This window comes from Clinocottus analis, unplaced genomic scaffold (assembly GCF_023055335.1).
Source record: "Clinocottus analis isolate CAN_PGR_092001 unplaced genomic scaffold, fCliAna1.0.p SCAF_16, whole genome shotgun sequence".
Taxonomy (NCBI): Eukaryota; Metazoa; Chordata; class Actinopteri; order Perciformes; family Cottidae; genus Clinocottus; species Clinocottus analis.
Window position 1 is genome coordinate 16,681,311 of NW_027175887.1, and position 18,240 is coordinate 16,699,550.

General features: G+C 46.8%; 1 protein-coding gene across 1 annotated transcript in view; it reads left to right on the forward strand.

The window, feature by feature from the left end:
• The first annotated feature begins 873 nt into the window (after positions 1–873).
• The window catches only part of slc1a9 (solute carrier family 1 member 9), a 29,116-nt gene continuing 11,749 nt past the window's right edge, over positions 874–18,240 (forward strand). Inside the window, exons 1-2 of the mRNA XM_068578406.1 lie at positions 874–970; positions 5,015–5,137. Coding sequence (XP_068434507.1) covers positions 874–970; positions 5,015–5,137 — 220 coding nt within the window. The remainder of the gene's footprint in view (positions 971–5,014; positions 5,138–18,240) is intronic.

Here is an 18,240-nt window from a genome sequence, read left to right on the forward strand (position 1 = left end):
TTGAACCGTGCCACTGTTCTCCTCACTGTGTGAAGCACCTTGAGCTGAGCCCACTGAAGGTGTCGTGTGACTCGTATTCTGGCTGCAACGAACGATCATTTGAATTTTAAAATGACGATTCTTTTCTTGATCGGAGGACGAATCGTTTCCTCGACGAAACATCAGAAAACAGAAGAAATAGCACGATTTCCTTCAGTCCAAATGGACGCTTTCTTATCTCTGATGTCTTGTTCCTCGTTGCGTTTCGACCGACAGTCTCAAACCCAAATAGACGACAAATAGAGCAGCAAAGTCCAACATGTCCGATTACTTGAATCGACTGATTCAATCGTCTCTAAAACATCTCGCTGTTGATTTAAACGGCTGAAGCTTCTGCTCTGAAACATGACAACCACACAGAAAACAATAAAGGAAAGTGGTCCTGCAGTAAATCTGGCCTCGGGGCGGGTGGAGGGGGTGAAACTGGTCTGACTTCTGTTTTGAGTGGCGCAGTGTGAACCGCGGGGGCCTAATCCAGCCGAGACAGCGCGAGTGGAGGACTCTGAGGAGGGATTATGGTGCAGAGCCCCCCCCCCCAGGAAACAGACGCCATGAAGCAGCCCCTGCACACCTGGCTGCAGGCTACTGCGCCATTAGGCTGCTAACAAAGTATCCACCCCCTCCTTCTCTTCCTCCTCCTCCTCTTCCTCATGCGTGGCTAACGTCAGACACGTCCACCTGACAGAGAGTTAATGCACTCTGTGTTAGTGTTAGGACCACCCCCCCCTCCCTCCACACCTAATTCTGCATAGACTTTGAAGTCGACCGTGTGTGTGTGTGTGTGTGTGTGTGTGTGTGTGTGTGTGTGTGTGTGTGTGTGTGTCTGGAGGCCAAATGATTGGGAGGACATCTTTCAGCAGACTTTGTGACAAGTTCAGGAGCCCGACAAAGCCGTCTGAGAGGCATCCGAGCGTGACCGCCAGGCACGCAGGTAAGTGTTTGTCCTCTTCCTCTCTTCCCCCTCTTCCTCTCTTCCCCCTCTTCCTCTTCCCCGTCGTCTCTCCGTACAGTAAAAAGGCCTCGGCCGGCCTCCCGTGAGCTCGTTTACGATGCCTCGCTGTCCCACTGTGCAAACAGCCCATTAATTCCAGCTCTGTGATTGTCTCATAGCAAAGATCCAGCCTTCCTCCTTCTCCTCTTCCTCCTCCTCCTCTTCCTCAGATGAAGCCGTCTCTCTACCGGTCACGTCTCCGTCACATCACATGCAGATCTTTCTTTCTCTCTTTCTGCACAAACAGGATGACAGCGCGCACCCAAAACGTAGCCGCGTATACTTTTACACTTTTAAACGTGTACTTCAGTGTTTATTTCTGCGTGTTTATACATTACACTCGGTACTTTTTTGTACTGCAATTATCTGAGAGCTGTGGTTACTTTGCAGATTCAGAGACTCAACAAATTATAAAGTAATATGAGAAATGCACGAGCTATGAATAAGTTACACCTTCACCTTCTCATAATCCAATAAAATACATGATTCTGCACGAGTACTTTTACCTTAAATATATTTTATTTACACAATGTGTACACGCTCTGAGTACTCGCTCCACGGCTGCAGATGACGTACTAGTACTGCAATAAAACAGCCCAACGTGTAATCATGTTTTAATAGCGTACCGGCCCAAACACAATAGCAGGAATGTAATTCTATGGAATGTTTTATAAAACTGAATGAAGTTAAACTCGCTGGTAATTTTTTGTGATTCTCTTCAGGTAAAAAGAGGAAAATCCTCCCACGCCGTCCGGCCTCCTTTTGACAAAAGTCAAATGAAGACATCAGCGGCGGGTTTGTTTCATACCTCCACCTGTGTGTCGTACCTGCGGGTTGAGCTGGAGGCTCGCTGCTCACCTGGCTGCCAAACTAAACAACGTGGCAAAGTGACAACACGGCTGCGGGAATGCCAAAGCAAATAAAAACCTACCGGTGGTTTCCAAATACTTAAATATTGTGCAAGGAAAAAAAAAAAAAAGGGAAACAAGTTTTTTTTTAGTTTTTTTTAAATGAATGAAATAGGAAATACTTAAAATGTAATATTAGAAATAAATAAACAGGATGTAAGTTATGTGTGTATGGAAGTAAATAAGTCAGATAATAAACAGGATAATATAGCCAAATAAGCAAATAAGGTTAATAATAGGTTAATAAGGTAAATTGACCTAATTAAATGACATAAGGGTTATAGAGTCTGCACAACTGACTGTTATGTATTTGTCATATATATGTATATGTCATATATATGTATATGTCATTGATTTGTATGTATATGTCATATATATGTATGTGTATGTCATGTATATTTATATATGTCATATAAATATGATATATACATACATATATACACACATATAAATATATGTGTGTATATGTACACACACACACATATATATATATATATATATATATATATATATATATATGTATATGTATATATATATATATATATATATATATATATATTTATATATATATATATATATATATATATATATATATATATATATATATATATATATATATATATATATATGCGTGTGTGTGTGTGTGTGTGTGTGTGTGTGTGTGTGTGTGCGTGTGTGTGTGTGTGTGTGTGTGTGTGTATCTCTTCAAGGTGTACGTGTGCTTGGAGCCGTACCGTTTAGGTGAGATCCGGACCCCGCGTCCTTCCAGCTGACACCACATTGATTATAGAGTCCTGTCGCCAGTTACTCAACTGGTTTTGCAAAAAAATAAACTCAACAAACACCTTCGCACGGAATCCGCGACACTATAGACACGAACATTTCTTCCTCCTCTTGTCGCTCCGTGACATCGCATGTGCCCTCTGGAAGAAAAAGAAAAAAAAGAGGAATCCAAAGAGAGAGAGGGAGAGAGGGAGAAAGTAAAAGCAGCAGCGACAAAAAAATAAAATAAAATAAAAAAGAAAGCAAGTTGGGAAGCAGAAAGCTGTCCTGTCCCGGGCGCGCGTCCCCCTGGAGGAGCGGAGGGGGGGGGCAAAGAGCTCGTTCAGAAGCCCCGGAAAAGTGTCAAAAATGTCAAAAAGTTGAGATATTCCATGAGTTGTTACTCCTCCGAGAGCAAGCGGGTGGAAAAGTATCTCAGTGAAGAAGTTGGCCAAATGTTTTAAGACCTGAACTCCGCCTGAAACGCGTTAAGTCGCACTAGTAGTTAAGCTAGCGCGGCTAGCAAGCGCAACTTCCGGTTTGTCCCTTCAAAGTAAAAATCGACGGATTTCTGTCTACCGGCGGGTGCTTTTATTTCGAAGTCGAAAAACGGCCACTTCCGGCGCAGCTTCTTCTTCTCTGCCGCTAACTTGACTACGGCTGCTACTCCGGTTTCTCCTGGGAAGCGCAAAGACGAGCCGAAGGTTTTTTTTTTCTTTTTAAACTTTTTTGTCTTCTTCCTCGCGAATTTAAGTGTATCAAAAAAAAAGAGACCTACAGCATTACAACAAGTAACATCTGGGAGAGGAGATGTGCGTGAAACTCGTTTCCTGGACGCACATGCACGCGATATAAACCAATATAAGCCCGCGTTTAAAAGCTGAATTAGCTCGCATTGCATGCGGCATGCGCGCTGCATATGATGCGTTCACGAGTTGTAAATTCAGACTTCCCATGTGCGTGACTGAGATTTGTTTTACCTTTACCTCACCCCCCCCCCTCCCCCCCCCCCCCCCCCTCTGCTTTTTTCTTCTTTAAATCTCCGCCCACAGTTTACTTGAAAGCAATTTGATGAATTGTGTTGGCACGGAGCCACGAGCCGCTGATGGGTTGGTAACAGCGCAAATTATTACAAACAAGCTGTAGTGAAGCTGGATGGCGCAACGCAATCTCCCTTTTTGGCTCACTCAGACCCGAGGATGTAGCTGTCCGTGTTTTTCTGCCAAAATCCAGAGTCCGCTTTCACATTGCTTCCTGTTTTGTTTATTGTTTTTTCGAGGTGAGTGCATGTCTGGCTTTGGCGGATAGTTTGGACTCTTGATGACTTCATCTGCTGTAATTAGTGCTTTCATAAACCTTGCTGGACACAGGACACCCTCTGCGTAGCATACAGTGCAGAACAAAACACGTGCTCACATCTGAACAGGGGTGGACTTGGAAATTTTGGGGCATTGGTTATAACACTGAAGGCCCCCTTAAGTTTGACCTATGACCCCCAACTACACCAACCAGCTGTTATTTATACATACTGCATCCCAGAATAACTTCTATTTTAAACGACAGGTCTTCTACGGATTATGTTCCCAAGCAACTATTTATTTTATTGTGAAATGTGCCGCGCTGTATGAAGGCTTTTCCTTTCACGTGACCTTTTCATTAATTGTCATAACGGGAAGTAAAAGCTGCACGCCATAGAAAAAGATATGATAACAAATTCTATTGTATGTATTTATTATATATTCACACTTTGTTTTAGTTTTCCCTCCAAAACTGGAGATATTTTAAGAAAAAGCAACACAACATAATTTAGTATTCTCTTTAAATGTTATTTTTGTATTTTTTTGGCTGAAAATTGTCAAAAAATTACAAATCATTCATGGCAGAAGTGTCTCCGTCGTCCGTCACAAACTAAAAACACAACTTTATCGACTAAACCTTGAATAAGAAAGGTAGCACTTTAGTAGCCCTTAAGTCTCTCTTACTGATACTGATAGCGCTTTGTAGTTTGACTTTATTGAATAAATTCTACTTTCCTGATACAGTTGAATGTACGTATTGCAGATCAAATGCATTGTAATCTAAAAATCTGGCTCCTTCATCTCTTAGACAACTTATTATGTAAATGTGAGTTCTCTACATGTTGTGTTTCCTGTATGAAACTACACTTTTCCCTCGTATAACTCAGTCCCTGAACGCATCTCTCTCTCTCTCTCTGCGTGCCGTCGGTCCGATAAACGCCGGCGGCTTCAGGACTCCCGTGAAGTTGAAGGCCGGACAGAGGAGCTGCTGACATGGCTGGCCTGTCCGCTCACAGGTCTTTTTTGGGGGGGGGGGGGGGGGGGGGGGGCTTGGGGGGGACGAGCGGAGACACAATGGGGGGGTCTATGGAGGACGGCGGAGGCCGACAGACGGTCCGACGGGTCCTCTGAGCAGATAAGTCGTCCCCCATGCGGGCCAGACGAGGGCTCGCTGACATCGACCCGCGAGGACAGCGCGTCCACTGAGCCGCCCCGCCTTCAATGGCCCCGTTGAAAAGGAGAGGCATGAATTGGCGGATGAGCAGAGGGAGACTCTCGGCCTCTCGACCCCCCTTCCCCTCTCCCCTCACATGCTATCTCTTTCTTCCCTTTACCAAGTCGTGGTTTCCATCTCACCAACTCCCTCACCCCTTGAATGTTTAAAAAGATGAAAGGATAAGGAAAAGAATGGAGACAAAGGAGCGGAGGGTTGCGTTACAGCCCTGCCCCTGAGAGACCGCTCATGAAAGAGTTTGGGGATGGGAGAGAGATAGCGACCCGGAGAAGGGGAGACACAGAAAGAGAACGAGGAGAGAGGAGGGAGGAGGCGAGGAGGGAGGAGGGGAAGGTCATGAAAAGAGGTTTTTCAAACTCAAAGCCCCTAAAACGGGTCACTTCTGTATAGAGAGGAGGACTAAAGTGCAGTCTTCACTTCGGGGACGGAGACATTGAACACTGTCGGGACCTTCAAGGTGGAGGGGCAGCGTGGATGTGACACACACACACTCACACACACACACACACACACTCTGTCTTGGAGGTTTTCTCTGCAGCCGCCGCTAGATTTCTAGGGGAATCTTGCAGCGTTACACACACAAACACACACAAACACACACACACACACACACGGTGTCTCCCTCGCAGGCGTTCCTCCCTCTCGGCATTTAGTGTCAGTCACCCGAAAATCCTCTGCAAAACCCTCCCACCGCTCTCCGATCGCTCCTCTCCGGCGTTGTCTGGACTCGCCCTGCACGCACTTAGATATTTCCGCCCCGGGGAGCATCAGCGAGAGCCGGCGTCAAGAGAAGAGAGGAGAGAAGAAGAAGAAGAGAGAAAGTTGTTAAGCTGAGTGCGGACAGGAGTGGCGGTCAAACAAAGATGATGATTGAAAAGGCTTCTCTTGCTCGCTCTCGCTTTCACACACACGACAAACACACACACTCAGACACACACACACATTCAGACATGCAAAACAAAGCGCCACCATTTCACAATCAAGGATTTTGTGTAACTTTCTCATCACGTTTTGCACTTTTAAAACCTTAAAGCGGCTCAGAACGAACTAAGATTACATTTAATCTTCTCTTCAGGTTCAACTCATTCACACCCGCGACGTTAAACTCCGGTTTAAACTCGACACTCGAGGGAAGTTTAACTTGTAAAAAACGAGCCAAATAATGGAGTTCCCTGAGGAAAAGCTCGGGGACAGTTTAATGACGCTGCCGCTCGTTTACGAGGCCACAGGAGGAGAAACGCTCCTCCATGTGCGCTCCAGTTCCCGCGATACTTTACTTCCTTCAGGTGAGCGCTGTTGATTCAGCTTTATTTAATTTGGGTTTAAAGTTTGATTCACTGAACAAAGAGTAGTTTTTTAAGTGTGCAGCAGATTTAAACATCTGGTATTTCTCATTTTAAACTCTACTTTCTTTGTTGCCAAACTCTAATCTTAGATTAAATTAATCCAGGTCCATTCACAGGGAGAGTTTTCCCCTAAATCCCAGCGTCCTGTAAAAGCCTCTAAACTCACAACGCAGTGAATCACAATGCGTTCGTGTATTTTTCAGTTATTAAAGCCCCGAACAAAAACAAACAAACTGAACTTTCTGAACCTGAACGCCTCACGATCACTTGCTCTCCATCCATCTTTTTTTTTAAAATATATATATACATATATTATCTTTAATCGACTCTCTCGTTTCCAGATGTCGCCTCGTGTTCCCACGCGCGGCGGCGGCGGCGGCGCCATCGCACGCCGAGTCGCTGCTCCGGTTGCCGGGACGTCCTTCCTTCCCCTCGCTGGAAACTCTGATCCCAGGCGTAATTGGAAGGTATATTATGGCAATTACTGCGAAAGGCTGAGCCGAGCTGTCAGGGCGAGTCCCCACGGCCCGTGTGAGGACCCTCGGCCTTCATCACCACCATCACCATCATCATCACCATCTCCTCGTCTCGGGCTTCACACTCTTTCTCTCGCACTAATTTGTTTTACACTTTCGAGCCTTTTCATCGTCCCCTTCATCACTCCTCCTCCTCCTCCTTTACCCTAAACTCAAACCGCTCTCTAGTACACACACACACACACACACACACACACACACACACTGGGGTGTATAGCTGCACATGTTTGCAATTTCAGGCGCAATGCCCCTCTCTGACCCAATTAGCCCAAGCCTCCTGGAAAATTGCCCCGGTCGGCAGCCGCGGCGGTAAAAGAGGCACAGGGGTCAAAGGTCAGGTCATCCACAGGGGGCGGGACTCCGGTGGTCTGGAGGTTGCATCACATCCTGTCTGTCTGTCTCACAGTCCGTCCGAAACACACCTGGCTGCAGCCAGGTATATATATATATATATATATATATATATATATATATATATATATATATATATATATATATATATATATATATATATATATTATTATTATTTTATTTTGCACACGTGGAGGATTGTGCAGAGAAAGCAACCGAAGCCTGAAATTAAATTTCACAGCTTGCTAAAGGTCACAGAGGATGGGGGGGGGGGGGGGATCAGCTTCTGGAGCCAGACCACACACACACACACACACACACACACTCACACGTGAACACGCATACTATAACGCGTGTGCGCGCCGAGCTAAAGTATGCGCACAGACGAGTTTCTTCGCCGACAAACAAACAAGGCGCATGCACACACAAGCCCTGTGCTCGCCGCTGCGTGGATGTGAAATTAGCGTGTGGAATGTTCACCTTCAGGGAAACCGACCGAGGAGGAAGAAGAAGAAGAAGGAGGGAAGGAGACGAGGAGGCGAGGAGAAAGAGAGAGCGAGGATCACCGGACCCCCTCATTAGGGGAGCGGAGGGCTCCGGTTCGGTGTAATTCTGTTTAATGCCTAATGAGAAACAGGCTGCAGTGGGCGCGGGACGCAGACTGGCGCTACCTGGCAGCCTGCTCCCCCTCCTCCTCCTCCTCCTCTTCCTCCTCCTCCTCCTCCTCCTCCTCCTCCTCCTCCTCTTCCTCCTCCTCAGCCGCACACACTCTGCGCGTCTTGTTTACATCGCCGGCCTCCCTCTCCTCTTACAGGGCCTCGCTCTCCTCCCTCCCTCGCTGCAGATCACTTCTCAATCACTCGTCCTCGCCTCCTTATCTCCCCTCCTCTCCCCTCCCTCCCTCAGTGTCTCCTTACAGGCCTCCATCCATCCGGCGGCTACACTTTCATTCACTTGCCACCGCCGGGCCGCTCGCAGTCTGGACGATGAGACGCGCAGCCTAAATAGTGAATGATCTATTTGGGGTTACGTCTTCCTCCTCGGCAACACAATCCTCTGCCTCCCTCTGTGTTTCCCTCCCTCCCTCCCTTCCTCCCTCCTTCCCTCCTCCTCTTCCATAAGCCGCGTTTTGTCCCTTTTTTCTTCTTCCTGCCAGAGGAAAAATGTTACACATTGTAAACTTTACTCACTGTACAACACCCCGCCGGCTCGGCTTTCAGAGGCAGACTTTTTGTGCTTGAACCGCTCTGGCAATTAGCGGAGGATTGACTTACAGCGCACCTCCTGCACAATGGAGGCCGCGGCCCGCGAGCCGCCGTCCACCCATCTGTCGCTCCTGTGGGACGTGTGTGTGTTACACTGTGAGTGTGTGTGTGTGTGCATGGAGGTGTAGGTCTGATACGGACGCATTGAATGGCAACACTTTACTTTTAAATCCCCCGATTTAGCATTTTTAGGCCGCTTTGAAGTATCACGTGACGCCGTTACCGCGAGAAAATAAAGCGTTTTCTCACCATAACGTTCATTAAAAGTCAGCAGGCATAGAGCGTCTGACAACTCATTTAAAATGTCTGCTCAAGGATCATCATTGATCCATTATTGATCAACGCATCAGACTTTAATTAAGGAGTATCTGTTAGAAATAGCGTTTCCGATCCGTCTGTGAATGAATAAATAAGTGAGGTTTTACATTACAGACGCGCGTCTTAATGTCCAGTTAGTCGTGTTCTTCCAGGCTGATTACAATTTAAATGTGAGCCAGTGAACCAGACGCTCGACGTCAGGAGATAAAAGTTGACCCAAAAGTTCTCGGCTTCGCGTGCGTAACGTAGTAATGAAGTTAGGAGCAGATGAACGACCATTACTGCTGCTTGATATGCTGGTGTATGAACCACAATATAGAAGAATACAGCTGTAATAATGACAAACACAGGACGTTAATCAACACTCTTTATACTCTGTAAACACTGGAGAGCAGGAAGTCTTCACATCTTGAGCCACTAAAATAAAAATATTTTCCGACGACACCTTGAATAAAGAAAGTAGCACGTTAGTAGCACGTAAATGCTACTTACTTATAGCGCTTTGTAGTTTGGTTTTCATGAAGAAATTGCAAGCTACTGTAATGTAATGGTTCAATAATAGTTCAAAGTAAAGTGTTACCCCGCCAATTATCAAATTACCCACGTTATGAACGTCTTACTGACCCAAATATTTGGTAACTTCATTGAAATCCGCGTGTGTGATGTCATGCAGGAGCTCTCATACGACGCCGTCTGATGTGAACAGAACAGACATGACGACGTTACAGGAAACACAATGAGGACAAAAGATGGATCATAGACGCCGATGAAGACTTTCGTGAGCATCTTCCAGGCGTCTCCGACCCCCTCAACCTCAACACACACACACACAAACACACACACATAAGAGGCCGAGCTCCTGCAGAAAGAAAGCACAGCGAGGGAGGATGACTCTCTCTCTCTCTCCTGGAGGACGAAGATCCGGATCCAAACATCTGGAGACGAGGCGCCGACAGTAAAAAACACAGGCAGCGATCGGAATGAGGCTTGATGGATTCATTGAGACCCGACGGGCCCGAAGCAATGAAAGAATGCGCGGCTACGCCGAGAGTTAAGTTTGGATTTAAAGGCCTGGACGGAGAGCCAGCCTGTCGTTGCTCAACACCGTATGGGATAGTTGAGATGGCGCGCTCATAAATCAACCCCCCCCCCACACCCCACCCGGCTCATAAAGCCCAATCGTAGACCCTCGGCATTCCTCTCTGGGACAACCCTGAAGCTCCCTCCACTTCCTGCCGTCGGCTTGTGTCTAATTCTGCGTATTGATGATGTCCAGCATGTGGCAGCTCCACCCGTGGTGGTGGTGGTGGTGGTGGGGACACTGATATGTGTCAAAGGATCCCTCCCAGCGAGGCTATACCCTGCAAGATGCCTCCCCGCTCACTGCAGAGCCAGAGCGCCCTCCTGTGGTAGGGAGGGTAACCACCACGACCTCCTCACCCACCTGGGGAGCGCAGCATCACCGACAACGGTTCAGCTGAGGTGTAAATAATAGAGCTGTGATGGAGGGGACGTGAGTGGATGAGGGAGAACGAGGGAGAACGAGGGAGAAAGAGGGAGAAAGAGGAAGAACGAGGGAGAAAGAGGGAGGGGAGGGGGAGCACCAAGCTGTTGCATTAAGCCGCAAATTTTCTCAGATGACGCAAAGACTCCCTCCTCGTCTCCGCGTCCCGATGCCTCGCTCTCGTCAGATGGGAGACGGTGACACACAGCAGGTAAGGTCCTCCTCCTCCTCACCCCTCTTCCTCACCCCCCCTCCCATCCATCCATCCATCCATCCATCCATCCATCCACAGGTCGCACGGTGTCGATTTGTTTGCCGTCTCATCCTGTTTGCAGCTCAATCCTTCCCGATTTATTGGCTCGGAGACATTTTTATTTGATTTGTTTAGCCACGCAGTGGTTTTGGCTGAGCGTTTGGTTTCATGGGTTTAGAGTGAACTGTTGCTCCTTCGGTTCTTGAACCCCCCGCTGTTTGGACGCGTGAAGGCCTGCAGCGCCCCGATCGCTTACCACCGGCATCGTTTCAGCACGCCCGTCCGCTTCCCGAGGCGTCGGCCGGGTCAAAACCACAGGATGGATTTTACCGCGAGGAAGCGAACGAGCGGCGGTGAAACTCGGTCCAGCTGCTGGGGAGGACAAGCGTTGTGACCGCGGAGCAGAGGAGGAGAAGAAAAGGAGGGAAGGGGGGAAAAGAAAGGAGGCGAGAAGGGGAGGAAGTTTAAAAATAGCAGAGCTTTGCGAGGGTGAAGAGAGCAGATGTGATAGACAGTCTGTGCTTAAGGAGTTCAAACAACAGATTAATACACTCAGATTATCGAGAGAGAGAAAGAGAGAGAGAGAGAGAGAGAGAGAGAGAGAGAGAGAGAGAGAGAGAGAGAGAGAGAGAGAGAGAGAGAGAGAGAGAGAGAGGAGGGCCTGACATGTGTCACACACACAGATGCAGAGTAAATCACACACACGAGCTCATGTTTTCTCTCACTCACGCTCCATGTCCCTCCAATCTCAAACACTGACAATCACACACACACACACACACACACACACACACACACACACACACACACACACACACACTGGCTTACTCTATATTTTGGTTAAAAAAAAAAACATGCTAAGTGACCCCAGTGTGGTCGCGTCCATCCAGCCTCCGATGGAGACGTTCATCTGACCTTCACTGACCTTCACTGACCTTCACTGACCTTCACTGAGAGGGTTAATACACACCGTTTAACCTCCAGCGAGCCACACACGTGTGTTTCATGAGAGTTGTGCATTTGTCGGATGAATGAGTTGCTTTGAACTGTGTGTGTGTGTGTGTGTGTGTGTGTGTGTGTGTGTGTGGTTTGTTTGAGTCATGTTGCGGGGACACATCTTTGCGGTGACATTGTGGGGACCGACCTCCCAAATCTGTCAAATCTTCTTTCCTCAAGCCGCGATCCCGAGAGAAAACCCAAATAATAACTTTCTCTTTCATAATTCATCCACAGTTGTTCCTTGTGTATCTGGCTTAATGATTGGTGCGTGATAATAAAGCAATAGTACGAAATGTAAATTAAAAAAATGTAAAAACGTGCAATAAAATATGATAAATAGACAAACAATAAGAAGGTATGTGAAGACCAGTATGTTATTAAAGACATAAATGTACTTAAAATGTAATATTTAAGAGCAAAAACTGCAACAAAAAGAGGCCAATCTCAAACTCTAAATGAATGTGCATTGCTCTTTTTTGTAATAAATAAAACAAGAAGGCAGATTTACAGACTTCAGAGTGTTGTCTGGATCTGTCAGTGAAGCACAACACACACATTGTGAGCAGCGAGTTGCTTTCTACACAATAAGGACCGCAACAGATGGAGGAAGACAGCGCTGACCGCATAATATCTACTAATTAGAACAATGTTTTGGATGTAAAACAAATATGTATTCCCCCGTCGGTGTCACGACGGTGCAACTTCATTCGTCTTCATTAATGCATTAAGTCCAGCTGTGTGTGTGTGTGTGTGTGTGTGTGTGTGTGTGTTTGATGTGTGAGGAGTGTGTTGCGCTGCAGAGACCTTCCTCATCTCGCTCATGGAGGGGACGGATTATACCTCCATCGCTCTGCAAAGCTCACACCAAACAATCAACCCTTGGAAATAATCCTTTGAAACACACACACACACACACACACACACACACACACACACACACACACACACACACACACACACACACACACACATGTAAATACATCACAAACACATCAAACGCCTTTTAGACGAAACACTTCAATGATTTAAAGATCTCCTCACTGAGAAGTTTAGAGTAAAAATGAAGAAAGGGTTTTTCCATCAATTAAGTTTTTTACTGTTTTGGTCATTTTTATGTTCATCGCTGGCATCACATGATGGGAAACCACTCTGTAACTAAACTAAATATACTATATATATATATATATATATATATATATATATATACACACAAACTCCATGTTTACTGATAGTGTTAAACTTTACAATACCTAATACGTGCAATATCCATTACGTTTAAATACCTTTCTACATGTTTTTATCCCCACTGAGGGACTAATGAAGGATTATTTTATCTTATCTTATAAACATCATTGCATTTAGGCCACTAACAATGATTTCTCCCAATCCATCATTTAGTCCACGAAATGTCAAACATTTAAATAACTGCCCGTCATGATAATAAAGTTTATGATTCAGAAAATCACTTCACGTGGAAATCTGGAAACAAAGAATGTTTTTTTTTATCGTTTTCCCACAAATTCTGCTTGAAAAATGACTGAAACGACGCATCGATTATTAAAGCAGTTGCACTGATTTGTGCAAAACTGGATTTATAATCCCGACGCGACGAAAAGAGTTCAAACTGGATCCAACGATGAAGCCGCAGATGCATCTTAATAACTGTATCGGCTCATCGTATCAGCTAAACGAGTGGCGTGCCTGCACTTCCTGTCATATCTGGGGTCAGATCAGAGGCAGGCAGCCGGGGGGGGGGGGGGTATGTTTATATGTTTAGCCAACGTGCATCTGTTTGATCTCCTGAATCAACATCAGTGATTGGCTGGTGACCTGGTTGGATCATTAATGTGGATATGATGAGGAGGAGGAGGGGAAGGAGAGGGGGAGGAAGAAGGGGGGGGGCGTCATGATGGTACATGCACCTTCATCTCCAGCAGCTTGGGCTCATTTACAGTAATCAAAGATCTTCTTCTTCTTCTTCTTCTTCTTCTTCTTCTTCTTCTTCTTCTTCTTCTTCTTCTTCTTCTTCTTCTTCTGCGAGATTAACTCTGGCTGTCCTCCGGGGGGACAACCGTGACGACTAATAAGAAGACGTGTCGTAAGCTCACGGCTGCGTGCAACCGCGCAGGTCGCCACCGCACGTCTGGCGGACCGAGAGTGGTTTACATTGAGGACCCTGATGTTTATCCAGTCTGCTTCACTTAGAGAGAGAGAGAGAGAGAGAGAGAGAGAGAGAGAGAGAGAGAGAGAGAGAGAGAGAGAGAGAGAGAGAGAGAGAGAGAGAGAGAGAGAGAGAGACTTCTCTTTCTGCGTCTGGCCCACAAGGGCACAAGTAGAAAAAACCCAGCAGGAGTTGCTTCCTCGTTTCTGAGCCGGACTCACTTTGAAGTCTCCCCGCTCTGCCTCCAGCTCTCATCACTAACATGTGTTCCTCAAAGCTCCCGCTCTAAAGGTTTCCCCCTCCCCTCCTTACCTCCAAAGCCTCCTGCGGCCGCAGCCTACCTGGCTGGAAAGTAATACATGTGTACCTGTGTTGTGTTGCCGCGAAATCCAGGATTTACTGTAAGCCGTCGAGACCAAACGGTCTGAACTCGCTGACTTTAGTCGCTGCGTTTGGTTCGGGACGCTCGACCGCAACGTGACGTCACGGTCCTCGTCTTCAACCAGTCGTTCGCCGCCCCGGCCGCTGCTCCGGCATCTGCTTCCTGTGCGTCCCAATAAACTGTACTTTGGTGTGAGTAGTGTTCAAGCGAGGCATCAGTAAACGCAGGAGAGGAATTCAACCCGAAGAGGCCTGTGAATACTTTCTGTTTCCCTCGCTCGTAACTGCCGCCGGGGACGACCCGGTTGGAGCCGGGTTCCTCCAGGCCGGCCTGCGCTCGGTCTCGAAAAAGGCGAAAGGCGGCTCTTGACATTTCCTGGAGCAGGGAAAGATAATCTGTCTGTTAAGGAAGGAAGGAAGGAAGGAAGGAAGGAAGGAAGGCAGATTTGCAGAGCAGGTTCAGGTCCTCGCAGCTTATACTCCTCGCAGGACACATGCTGTTGCGTCATTATTTTCAGGGCCTCCATCTGGGAACGGAACAAAGGTTTTAATCATCCTTATTCTTCCTCCCTCCGTCTCGTGTGAGCGGGACTTAAGTTGCTTTGTACATGTACACCGGGTGTGTCGTCTCGATACCTTTTAGGGTCGCGGGGCCGCGATAACTCGCGGAAACATCCGCGATCGATCGATACTTACGATTGTTCTGGTTTGTGACCGGATCTAGAAAATGGACGGTTTCGCTTGTAGCCAAATCAGCACAAAAGTTCCTCGACTTAATGCAACGTTGCGCTGAACATGGAGACGTCTGAGCCGGCAGCTAGCGGCTAGCGGCTAACAGCTAATAGCGCACAGAGCGGCAACAGTGGACGGAAATCGCTAGCATCTGAACGCCGTGCAGTGTGGTTTTGGTGTCATTTTAAGGTTACTGGCCATTTTGAAATGACACCCAGTCCTACATGAACAGTACACTCGTAAGTTCGGGACCTTTTTTTTCATACATGTTGTCACAGAATCTCCAAAAAGGTTGTAAGTGAAGCAGCCTTTGTCTGCCTTGATGAGATTTTCTAGTTTTTATCCACCAGGTTTTGTCAGGATCTCATTTTAACCTGATCAGCTTACAGAAAAAAAAACAAAAAAAACCTTGAGTTGTAAATGATGATTTAAAAAAATAAAAAATACAAAACCTTCCCAGCTGGTCCAGAGTAAACGCTGGGATGGTGACCTTCCCCTCCATCTCCATCCCTTCCCTTATTAGACAGCTACATCCCCGAATGCGGTCGACTGATGTCATCAATCGACGTTGAAGCTGAGAATGACATAAGGATGGAAAAGAGGATTTGTTGAAGACCGGACCAGTGGAACATCCTCCCCTCCTCCCCTCCTCCTCTCCTCCGCTCTGCGCTCACCGAGGATTATATCTTTGCAATTGAAACCCAGCGGGAACATTCTCCGCCCCCAAAATTTACAATTTCAGATCGCTGCCGTCAATCCGTCTCTGTTGCCCGTGACGGTTGCAGGGACTAGAAAGAGGCGGCAGAGATATGGCCTGCAGAGTGGAGGTGAAAGCCTGAGAGCAGAACAACTAGTAGGTAACATTTCTTTGTGCAACCCCTCCCTCCCATCCTCCATCGTCTAATGTACTTTTTTTTTGCTGCAACTGTAACCTCACCGCCGCCGAAAAAATGCCATTTGTTCCGTTGATGGATTATAATCATGTCTGATTGCGATTGTCTCACCGAGTCAGACTGTTTGTAAATGTGACATTCATACTTCTGGCCGCGCCGCTCTCAAGATGTGTTTATATATACGATTAATGTTTACAGACGTTGGCGGTGGGGTCTCCGCTCGAGGAGCCACATTCTTACCGGTTGACTCTTGTCTTTTTTTTTTTTTTTTGTGTGTGGAAGGTGCATGACTTTTTTCTTTTTGCCTCGAGGGCAATATTTGATTGCCTCCTCCAGAGCAATCCCGTGTTGACACACGGGAGCTGGAATAGACTTTGACGGATGATTAGTGACAGTTGTTGGGCGTTTATTGGAGCTGGCTGTTTGTGAAATTTAAAAAAAAGAGAAGGGAGGAGGCTTAAGGGAGATGTAGAAGGAGAAGAATCATGTTGATATCGTGTTGCATCCCTTTTTTTCCTGCATTTAGCTGCATGCCTTCTGATTATTTCTGCAGCTGAGTTGCATTGGGACAGATGTAATGCTTGACTTTCATCAATGCCAGATTATCCTTTTCAGCAATTCCAGTTGCTCCGAAGCATGTCAGTGTCAGTGGACCGCCCAGACTGAAGTCTCTCACCCGCTATTGGACGCAAAGCCATGACCCTTTTCTGCAAACATTCACGGTCCCCAGAGGATGAATCTTTAAACGTTGGGTTGATTCCCCCTGATTATTCATCTAATCTCAGCGTACATTTTTTGGTGTTTTCGTTGAATATCTCGACCGCTGTCGGATGGAAAGCCGTGACCTTTTCTGCAAACATTCACGGTCTCCAGAGGATGAATCTTTTCATAGTTGCACTAGAGGTGTTTAGCAGAATATCTCAACAACTATCAGATTGCAATGAAATTGGATATGCACGTTGCCAAGAGGTTGAATTCAAATGATTTCTAAACCCTTCACTTTTCGTCTCGCGCCCTCCAGCAAAAGCTTCACTTATCCAGTGAAATATATTTACAAGTTGGATTTGCACAGCAGCGTCTGAGAAGCCGTCGTTGGAGACTTGAAAGGGCTTTTAAATAAATACTTGGCAGGTGATTGGAGGAACCACCTGTCAATCAAATCCTTATTGGAGCCAGTCGGGAGAATAGTGGAAACATGTTTTCCATTGAGGAAACCCGTCAGGTTCTTTGCTCCTCTTTCAATGAAGAACTACTCTCCATCTCTGAAACAACGGACACTGTAACCTCTTCAGGAGCCGCCATTGTTGTTTTAACAAACGTGCAGATGCCCGGTCCCTCCTCGCAGGATGCTGATTGGTTCAAACTAGAACACATTACTTGAAGCCTGACCCAGATGTGTGTGTTTGTGTGCGTGTTTGTGTGTGTGTAATGTGAGCTGCGATTCCCACGTGATCTTGTGGCATCGCGAGAATCCGCCCGCCGCGAAAGCTAATCCTTTTAGCATCACCGTGCAGGTGACGTGTGTGGTTTCGAGAACAGTTTGATGGATGTTAATTCCTTACAAGCAGAGTTGTTCACCTCAGGAACTTTCATCATGTCCTAATTTTTGCAATCTGTCATTTGTTCGATACATTTTTACCTACGACCAAATGCCTGCGAATTCAGTCCAAATCGGTCATACGTTACAGATACATTTAAATGGTAAATGTATCTGCACTTGTATGGAGCTTCTCTAGTCTTCCAACCACTCAAAACACTTTCACACTACTTGTCATCCGTTCACACCCATTCATACACTGATGGGAGCAGCTAACAGGCCACCTGCCCATCAGTCCTAGCTAAACATTCATACACACATTCACACAGCATACACAGCTACAGGAGCAATTTCAGGACGTTCCTGCTGCTCACCACTGAACCACAGCCGCCCACACTTAGCACGCTAACACACGCAGAAGCTAAGCAGTTGAACCCGGTGACCATTATAACCTGCTGGACATCGGCCTGTTAGCCGTCTGAGCGTGTTGAACGTAGCAGCTAGCGCGGCAGCTAGCATGGCTCCAAGCTACGTACTGACTGGCTCGTCAGCTACAACGCCGCAATATCAGCAACTCTGCCTCGTGTGGCGTTAGCATCCTAGCAGTTTCACGCTGCAGAGAGACGTAGCGCCTCTTCAAGTTGTTTCTTTGTGTCCTGTTAGCAGTTTAGCCGTCGCCTGCTGCGTCCAGGTCGCCTGCAGGCGTGCGTCTTTACTCAAACTAATGAACCC